Below are 10397 nucleotides of genomic sequence, written 5' to 3'. Positions count from 1 at the left end.
GTCTAGGCAGTAAATCCTATAAGGTGATACCAGTGGTTTCTGCAATGCTATTATATGTGTCCTGAGTTCCCTGGACATCCTATAATCTGTACTTTTGTACATAACACGATTGTATATAATGTGTATATTCTGATACTAAGATATCTCAAAACTTTAGAAGTGGATAGTATGTATTAAGAACTAGATAGAACCCTCAGAAGCACAGAAAGGAGCTGGAGTACAATCAACAGGTGGCTAAAGGGCCATGGACACAAGTGTTTCTGGACCTCATTCCTTTACCAGGATTTGAAGCCCATTCACCCCCAAATGAATTTTCTTTAAAAAGCCACAGGGCAAGATGCTGCTTTCTTTCCCCCACTGCCACAGCAGTTGTGATGGGTCCACAACGGATGGGGTAAAACCGGCCCTTTCTGTCCCAGTACCCCTCAGAGCTGCCACCAGTTTGAGCATCTCCAGTCTATAATTATTACATAAAAGCTTACCCTTGACAACTCTGTATATATTTTATATGGAACAGAGGCAAACATGTTTTAAAAAAAAAGATGTTAATAAACTTACTATTCATTGAATCAGGACACGTCAAAGTGGCATTACAAACACTTTTTTAATGACAACAGATGGTAAATTTATACAAATACAGGCTGGAATATAATGGATACAAAATCCACCCAAGTAGCAGTTAGAAAAGTATCACTTACAAAAGTAAATCTGATTCAAGTGGCTAAAGAACTCAAGCCCCCCATTTCAATAATTACACACACCTTTCAAAATAGTGCATCTAAACTCTGCCCCTAGTCAGGGCGCTATATTCAAAGACTACAGCATATTCAATGACTCTACTGAGTTAAAGATTCTAACATCTTCAGCAAGGATGTCAAAAGACATCTCGTAACAGGTTCACTATGCAAAACTCAAACAAGAATATGTGAACGTTCTTTGCAAACTGTAAGGTGCTGTGCAGATGTTGTTAGCTATTGCTATTATTCCCGTTCAGTGAGATTTCACTGAACTTGAGAAGAAGGAAGACGAGTCTGTGTGACTGACAAATATGACTTATAGAACATCTTAAAAAAGAAAGCAGATACTACTCTTGAGTATATGTAGCAATGAAATAGTAAAGTGTGGTCAGGAGTGATAAGTTCAGGAATTCCAGACTATTTTAATGAATATATAAAGGATTCAACTATTCATAAATTACACGTAAAGTTACCATTAGATTCCCAACGTCCCTGAAAATAATTTATTTTCTCAGGTGACCCTTTCCCTCTGCAAAAAAGAAGAAAGAAATCTTGTCAAGTTATTAACGTGTTGCTTCATCCCAGCTCTCACAAAACTTATCTTAAATGTAAGAGTAGAGTCTGAACTAATAAAGTTGTACCACTCTGTTGGAGGACACAGATCACTTGACAGCAGAGAAAATCTGCTGCTGACCTAAGACAAGTGACAAATTGCGTGGTATTTTTGAACCATTTATAAACTGGGCCCAACAATGCTCTACAACTTCACTGGGTCATAAATAAAACAGTAAACATGAACTTGTCTAGAGATGAGAAAAACACACAAGATTTTTAAATCAGGATTTAAATCCTTTATTTCATGTACCCTTGGCTATCATCTTTCCTTGGGTACATCTTATTTAACTGTTTTTACTGGTCTTCTTGGGTACTCTAGATGGATATATAAAATTTACATGAAAATGGCAAATAAACATCAAACAAGTCAATCAGTTGTCTCTTTTGGCAAAGGTGCTAAGATTTTTATGATGAAAACAGTCCAATCATTACAATGCATTGGTTAGATTTCCATGAAACAGGAGGTCTTTTTTAATGGATGTTTAAATTCCTTCAGTAACAACTCAAAACTGAATTCTGCTGTTACGTGTAAAATGCTATCTATCCACTTGAAGAGCGAATGACATCAGATACATTCTACAACACACTTCATTTTTTAGCATAATGGGGAAGGAATGATTATATTCTGGGGGGGGTGCAAAATGGGAGGCGAGGTGAGGAAGATAATGTGTTTATCAGTAGTTTGTGCTGACCCTTCCAGTTACGCTTCCTAGTTGAGGTTATTCTTACAATCCATTTTGGAACGATAGTGAACATATTCCTATCTTAAAACATTTACAAGGGCTCAATTGTAGCTTTCCTTTCTATACATCCTGAAGTATGTACATTGTGCAAGAGGAAATCCATGAGACATCTTGAAAAATAAATCTTATGTGAAATACCACATGTTATTTCAAGAGCAGCAAAGTAGTAAGTTAACAGTTAAAACCCCAGGAAAAACTCAACTGGTTTGAAAGCAAGTCTATATTGTAACAATCCTAAATATCAACCCTAGCATCCAATTCTAACTTCCAAACACTTGGTACATTTTCCAAGAGGAAATTACAACTGCTTTTGCATGAATCCCGGGTTTAAATACTTGCAGAAAAACATCCATATCATTTTCTACTCAGCAAACATCTGAAAACAAAATCATCTAACACTGGACATTAATATTTTACAAATAGCATAAGATCCCCAAAGTACAAAACCTTGGAGTTATAGAAAAGAAACTAGGTGGACAACAATTCTGTTGAGGCATCTAAAGAAGGGATGACCATTTAGAAATCTACCACATAGTACCCCAGACTCAAACTGGGGTATTCTACAATTTTATATTAAATTTGTACAATTTTACATGAAAACTGTGGTCTTTAAGAAAAGACTTTACATTTAGAATAACTGCTTAAAGACGTTTAAAGTGTAGACAATATTTAACTATAAGCAATAAAAAATAGTCCTACAATAATCCTTTTTCTCAACAATTAAATACAGTGCCTATTTAGCTCTTATGCCTAATCATCTCCCTATTCCTTTAGTCCAGTTCCACATCAAAATAGGGGTGAACAGACAAATCAGTAATGCCAAAAACAGCAAGGGCCATTGTATTAGGGGTTACTAATAACAGGAAATTTGAACAATGAGAGATCTAGTAAAAAGAGTAAAGGTAGAATGTACTTTTTTAAGAAAATGGCCAATAATCATTCATCTGAAAAAACACAAATAGCTGTCAGGTAGCACAGGCAGAATTTGAACTTAAACCAAAAGTTCAGTGTATTGAACTAGCATTAGGAAATGAACACAGGCTGTAAACCAAACTAGTGGTTATGTCCGGGTGGTACCATCACAGGGAATTTAAATTGTTTCACTATTCATTTTTCCAGGTGTGTTTTTAGACTACACACAAGTAGTGCTAAGTAGCTGGAGAGAATAGACTAAAGATAGTGAAGTAAAACCACAGGGTCTTTTTCTATCAGATAGGACCTCAGGATTATCTAACAATATATATCTGGGATATAACAGCTCTGATTAAGAAAGACTGACTAGGGGCGCCTGGGTGGCACAGTCGGTTGAGCATCCATCTCTTGATTTCGGCTCAGGTCATGATTTCAGGGTTGGGGGATGGAGCCCCGTGTCAGGCTCTGCGCTGAGCTTTGGAGCCTACTGGGTATTCTCTCTCCCTTTCTGCCCCTCCCCCACTCACATACATGTTCACATGTGTGCTCTTACTCTAAAAAAATAAAGACCTGACTAGCGATCCCAAGAATATTTCGTGGACGATAAAAATAATCTATTCTCAGGATTGTTTACACTTCCTAACTACGTGAAAATAAATACACTTAAACATAAATTCGTACCATATACATTATTAAAAAGTAGGAGAAACTAATTGAAAGGGAGTTTACACAAAACTTGTAATTAAAGCATGCAGCTTCATTGTTGAACGACACAGCAAAGCAGATCATTAAAAAGTTAGTCTGAAAGCACAGGCTAGCCGGCAAAGGCTGAGTACCCAGGTAGCTACCTTTGCTTTGCTGCCTAGATCATCAGAAAGCCAGTCCTTTTCCATGAATGGGTGTGATTCAGCCTAGTTTCCCCCGTGAAATAATGTAATGAAAGATTCCTATTGACTACAGATTACGCTTTACACAAAATTTCTCACTGACATTCAGATTAAGTCCAAAATCCACAATTCAAACAATTCTGCATAGGAATTTACAACCTAAAATCCGATGACACAGACTTTCACGATAGTCAGGGAAAGGGTTCCAGTGAAGAACAGTGTGTACATCTTAATGTATCCAGAGGAGTGAAACTTAAAACTAACCAAAAGACAAAATGCTATAAAACATTTTTGGTAGTGAGATAATCAAATTCTTCCCAGAATGTGTCACTAAGTTAACATACTTACTTGTGACCAACTTAACTTTTTCAAATTCTCATTTGCAGATGAGAGGTTCATACAGTTAAAACTGATGATACAAATCATTGTATTAGAAGGATCAAAATTTACACTAGTCAAATGTGACTCCTTCAGATTGATTTTTAACATGTTCTCAACTTTATTGAAATCATCAATATCCCAGACGCATTTACCATTTTTAAAAATCAATTTAATGCTATCAAAAGGTGATGTTCAATTTAATCCTGTTTGCCTTCACGCCACTGTCGTGAGCCTTCATTCCAGGCCACATAAACAAAGAGGGCCAACACCACGTGGACGGCGACCACCGCAACAATAGCAGCATAAAAATAGCTGTCCCTATTGGACATCCCAAAGGCGCCTATTAAGAGAAAAAAAGTTTCCATTTTATTCCAAAATTTATCAAAGTGCAAAAAACAAAGCATACTAATTTTTATTAGGTATATATTTATTTAGCTAGTCAGGCAATTAAAAAGTAATACCTTGGGTGGTGATAAATCATGTATTCATTTAAAGATTTGAAAACCTTCTATACACAAAGACATTATTCTAAATGAAAACTGTAATTATCACTTCACTTAAGGACTTCAACATAAAAAGGGGGACTTTATTTTCTCTTCCTACTAACGTCTGCCACCAAAGGGACATTCCCCCAAATTCCTCCTCCCATGTCAGCCGACTCTTGCTCTCAGAGGTATAGTAAAAGAAAGGACCTGCAAGCTATTTCACAGAAAACCATCCACAAATACACTGTCAAGCTAAAATAACTGATGAAAAAGTTAATTTCATGAAGGAAGATTTATTTGAACAACATGATTTTTGAAAAGCAATACAGGAACAGATGGAAGAAGCAAATGAAGAGTACCCAGCTTACAGATATAAGGAGATCACGAAAACACAGAGTCTTAAATATACTAAGGAGGAAAAGGTCTTGTTTTATCATCTAGGATTACCTTCAAAAACATAAGATTTAGTCGTGAAATACAACCCAATAGGTACAGTGATCATTAAAGCTGTGAAGAACAGGAGCGTCTTCAGGGTAGATGCTAATGAACTTTCATTTCTGGAACAAAGTAAACAAAGAGAAAATCAGAACCTGCTAGGCTATTTCCAACTGTTCTTGTGTCCATAAACACTATAAATACCCATAGAGAAGACACTGGAAACCCTGGCCCTGCCTTGGAAACAGTGGGCAGAGGAAGAAGAGTCGACTCAGGGACTCAAAACTGGAAGATCCTAGAGACCCAGAGACCATTCAAGAGACTGCCATTCAGATCCAGTGTGAGAGGAAGCGTCAAAGTATGAAAGTGGTTTGTAGTCTTCAAAATGCTATAAAGTGTACCCTAATTACCAAATTTATAATGGAGGTAGCAAAGGAAAAGATACAAAGAAAACAACTAATGAATGTCCACAACTAATGAATGTTCATTCACAAAGCATCCTATGGAGGGCTAGCTGGATACAGTACGAACAAGTTATGAGAATCTGCAAAGAAAAAGCAGCCTAGAACAATCTGGATGTCGTTAAAGGAAACTTACTTTAATTGCTTTGTTATTAAATAGCTACAGTACAACTTAGTCTTCATGTAACATGGATGCATTAAAAATTTAATGTCAAAACACCTTCTATTCAGTGAATTCTGTCTGTCCACGGCTATTTTTAAATCAAGGAAATATTCCAATGGAAAAAGTTTTGTTCCAGAGTACAATAAAACTATTCTGAAGAATGCAATCAAGCTTTTCAAATTACATAAAGAAAAATCTGATAATCTGCTACTTAAAAACATTAATATAAGGATTAACATAAAAGCACAAACAAAACCGGATAACATAAAAATATCCATAATAAGAAAATGGTTTCACAAATGAGGTGTATCAATATATGGACACATTAAAAAGAATTCTGACTAGGCGCCTGGGTGACTCAGTCAGCTGAACGTCTGACTTCGGCTCAGGCCATGATCTCACAGTCCATGGGTTCAAGCCCTGCTTCGCAGTCTGTGCTGACAGCTCAGAGCCTGGTGCCTACTTTGGATTCTGCATCTCCCTCTCTCTCTGCCCTTCTCCCGCTCACGCTCTGTCTCTCTCTCAAAAATAAACAAACATTAAAAAAGTAAAAATAAAAAAAATAAAAAGAATCCTGACCATTTCTCAGAAAGTATTCGTGTGACAAATGAACAAGGCAAAGTACACTGTATCATGTATATCCAGGGTCTGCAAAACAAGGCATGAGGGCCCAATGCCTATTTCTATAAATAAAGTTTAGCAGGAACACAGACAAACCCACATTATGTATCATCTAAGATGGCTTTGGGGGCACCTGGGTGGCTCAGTCGGTTAAGCATCCGACTTCAGCTCAGGTCGTGACCACAAGGTTCGTGAGTTCGAGCCCCGTGTCACGTGCTGACAGCTAGGAGCCTGGTGCCTGCTTCGGATTCTGTGTCTCCCTCTCTTTCTGCCCCCTCCGCCACTTGCACTGGCTCACTCTCTCTTTCAGAAATAAATAAAAACATTTAAAAACAATAAGATGGCTTTGGAGCTAGAAAGGACAAGCTGAGTAGTGATGCTAGCCTATATGGCCTTCAAAAACCTAATATTTACCACCTGGCCCTTTACAGAAAAACTTCACGAACCCCTGACATATGCTATTCCAATTATGTTAAAAACGTGTTTACATAAAAAAGGACTCCAGATCAACATACAAAACTAGTTATTTTCCCATTTTAAAAAATGTTCCTTAATGTTATCTCACGGACTTTTCAATAAATAGGTAGATATATGCCAGCATTTGTCCTATACATTGTTACAAATGAGCAGCACTACTGAAAGCTGTAGTAAGTTTCCAGCAACCCTAGACACATCTGTACCTCACACCTACTACCACCTGTATTGTAAAAGCAGTAAACCCTATAACTTTAATCATTTAGCTTAAGGCCTTTTTTGTCCCTTAAATCTAACCACCCTCAGAGCACCTTAACACACTTCACACTTTATGCTTATACTCAACATTTGGACTTAATTCTCTTTCTGGTAATCCTCAGAGGCTCTGGTTTTTATCTGTATCTTTAGGAAGGAGACGGCCCAGTCTTCAAGGTCCCCCCCCCAAAAAAAACAGCCTCTCCTCCAAGTATCTTTCCTGATTACTCCAGCTGGAATAATTCATCGCTTTGGAACCCAATTACAGTTAGTTCCTACCTGTTATTACAGCACTCAATGTGCCAGCTTGTTTCCTATATAGTCAGTCCTGCACATTTCTTTGGTGCCCTAGAAAATCCAGCCAAAGGGGTTCCTCTAACTGTGTAAATTATTAGCTAGGAGGTTTCTTTCATCCCAGAAAGGAAAGGAACATCTCAAGTTTCTGGTCTACAAACTTTTTTGACTATTAATCCTTCTTAAGTTTTAAGCACAGACCCCATAAAGGCATACTGATTTTTTAAACAGATTTATCTACAAAAATATTATCAATACATTCCTTAAAATACAAAACATATGCAAAAATAGATACTAAAAAAGTATAAGGCTAAAAATAAATTAATGTAGAAGTTCTAATATTTTCTTTCCATATTTCAATGGATCATCTTTTAACACATCCTACTACGGTGATTACTGAGGTGTACCATTGTCATCTAATATACTTATGCTCCCTTAAACTGTTTCCCACTAGTAAACTTTTACAAAAATTTATTGTGTAATCTTCATGAAGAATATGAGTAGTTCTACAAAACTTCAATGTCAGTATTTGACCCCTTCTTTTATGAACCACAACAAAAAAACATGACCTTCTTGGTTGTTTCTATGGTGAGTTAAAGCATGGGTTTTAGGCATGCAAAGCTAAGATAGCTAACCTGATAAAGAAACAAAGACTGAGAATCTAGAGAAAGGGAGTGTAACTGGTTTGGTTCTTGAGATTATGTCTCTTGAATGTATAATATCTGACCTGGCTTTCAGAAAACATTATTACTGAAAAGATGATAGAATACCATATAAAAATGTGTTAAGGCAAACAAAATCATTTACAATCCCACCACTCAAACATAATCTTTCTTTTCTACATGTTAATCTCTAGCCCCACACACTCAACGTCAAGCTTGCCACAGAAGGGAACGTGGTAAGCTGTACCTGCTTAGTGCTTGCTGCAGAAGTTCTTATGAAGTGGGTAAACTCTAGGTGGTTTTAAAAGTATGGGAGCAGTAAGTTCATCCTGAGTTATTTCTTTGAGGCCCACTTGAATTCTGGACTTTCCCATTCTTCATTTCTAACAAGTCTCAGTTAACACCCAATAAGAGATACATAGAAGAAACCAATTGAGTGACATCAGTTGCTTTGTTTCAGAATAATTCACGTGCTACACATAAGCTGGCTTGTGCAGGCAGAACTGCCAGGTGCAGTGGGGGTGTGGCTGGAAGCCAAAGTGAAAATGTCCTATAAACAATAGAGGAAGTTTGCTAGTTTTCAAAAGTTTGTGTGCTTAACTTTATATATACTCTGTCCTATATTTGTGAGGTCATAACCCAGAATAAAAGTCAAATTTTTGGAGCTTAAAGTAAAAAGTGAAAAAGGGTTTACTATGTTCCCTTCCGTGGCAAGCCAAGACTTCCACTGCAAGTAGATTACACTGAAAATTCAATTAGGAAACACTAGAATCAGTCTAGGAGGGCTAAACCGTATTCTTAGGGTACTTGACAAAAATATCTGTTGGTATCCTCACTAGTAAACAACAACAACAACAACAACAACAATAATAATAATAAACATTTAGAGTGACATCGTAAGAGACTGAAAAATGTCACAGGGTTCCAAAGATCACGGGCTTTGGAGTCAGTGCGATTGAACAAATGTCAGATTTAACACTTACTAATTTAGTGTGGCCTGTGTGATCTTGGGCAAGTGACTTACCCTGAGTCAACTTCATCTTCTTTAACGAAAAAAAAAAGGCAAACCAGCACTTTCTTAATTTTGCTAACGTATGTAATCAAAAGCATAAGTTGAGCCTGGCACACAGTATGTCATCATCAAATGGTAGCCAACTTCCTCTCCACTCTCTTGCCTACCGAGGTATCAATGGCTAGGTTAGTCGGCCAGAATTACCATTCTACTCAGCCACCAACCCCCATCCTACTAACTCCCCCAAGTGAAGCAGTCTCAAACCAGGGACAGCCCCTACTCCCCTCCCTTCGTTCATTCATACAGCAAACATTTAAGCCCCGACGATGCAGGCCCCGTAGGGGACACGGAGATGAAGAAGGCCGGGTTCCTGTCCTCAGGGAGCTCACCCTGCAGTGGGGAGAGATTGCAGAGAGCAAGATAGCAAAACAAGACGACAGCGAGAGGAAGTGCTAGAACAGAGGCATGAACCGAAGGCCCACCGACCTCTCCCCTATGACCCCGGGTCCCTGCTCCCGTGCGTGTAGATGCTGCAGGCCCCAACCTGCGTCCCTTCTCCCCCACCTCGCACCCCTCCCCCAAGGGTCCACACCTCACGCCCACCGCAGGCCAGCCCGCTCGGCTCGAGCCTTCCCTCACACCCCACTCCAGGCCAGGGCCAGGTCGCCTTGCGGTCGGGGCCCCTGCCCGGCCTGGGCCCTGCTCCGGACTACCTGAAGTCGGGAGGCTGCAGCGCGTTCAGCGACGCTTTATCAAGGCGCTCCATGGGGCAGCCGAGCCCGCAAGCAGGTGCTCAGAGGCGGGCTGGGCTCAGCTACCTCGCTGGGTCTGCGCGACTGAAGGCCGACAGAGGCGAGCCACGCCGGAAGTGCCGGCGAGGGCCGGGCGGCGGGACGCATTGCGCAAGTGCGGCGCGCCCCGGTGACGTTGAGCTGCGCCGGCGCCGGCGCGGGCGCAGGTGTTCACGTGACTTACCGGCCGGGGCTCCGAGGCGCGCGCCCTGCCAGCAGCTGTCTGCGCTCCAGGAACAGGCCTGGCGAGTAGCCCAGCCACTCCACGTTGAGCCGGGACTTGCCTCGCAGCATGATCCTCCGGGGTGGGCGGCGCTGCCGCCGCCCCCTGAGCGCGTGTGAGCACCTCTGGTCCCTCTCAAGACCCTTGCCTCCGAGCTGCGGTTGCGAGGCTACCGGAGAAGACGAGTCGCAAAGAAGGACGACCAGGCAGAGGACTGTGGTGCTAGGCAACCAAGCAGTTTCCGAA

At 40.1% G+C, this 10397-nt stretch overlaps 1 protein-coding gene across 1 annotated transcript; it reads right to left on the bottom strand.

The window, feature by feature from the left end:
• Nucleotides 1-585: 585 nt before the first annotated feature.
• Nucleotides 586-10033, bottom strand: VMA21 (vacuolar ATPase assembly factor VMA21). The gene is made up of 3 exons (XM_019435773.2): nt 9851-10033; nt 5208-5317; nt 586-4615 (listed from the first exon to the last, which is right to left on the bottom strand). The coding sequence occupies exons 1-3, from the start codon at nt 9901-9903 to the stop codon at nt 4473-4475; spliced, it is 306 nt and encodes a 101-aa protein (XP_019291318.1). The 5' UTR covers nt 9904-10033; the 3' UTR covers nt 586-4472.
• Between the last annotated feature and the right edge of the window lie 364 nt (nt 10034-10397).

This window comes from Panthera pardus, unplaced genomic scaffold, assembly GCF_024362965.1.
Source record: "Panthera pardus isolate Hobbes unplaced genomic scaffold, ASM2436296v1 HiC_scaffold_27, whole genome shotgun sequence".
NCBI lineage: Eukaryota > Metazoa > Chordata > Mammalia > Carnivora > Felidae > Panthera > Panthera pardus.
The sequence above is the reverse complement of the archived record's forward strand: the minus strand, read 5'-3'. Positions and strand labels throughout refer to the sequence as shown.

Excerpts from the sequence above, each read along its gene's own strand:
- VMA21 (XM_019435773.2), bottom strand. The coding sequence starts at position 9,903 with ATGGAGCGCCTTGATAAAGCGTCGCTGAACGCGCTGCAGCCTCCCGAC. Across the intron at positions 5,318-9,850 it reads CTGCAGCCTCCCGACTTCAG|AAATGAAAGTTCATTAGCAT; the intron begins GTAGTCCGGAGC and ends ACTTTGTTCCAG. Across the intron at positions 4,616-5,207 it reads TAAATCTTATGTTTTTGAAG|GCGCCTTTGGGATGTCCAAT; the intron begins GTAATCCTAGAT and ends TTCTCTTAATAG.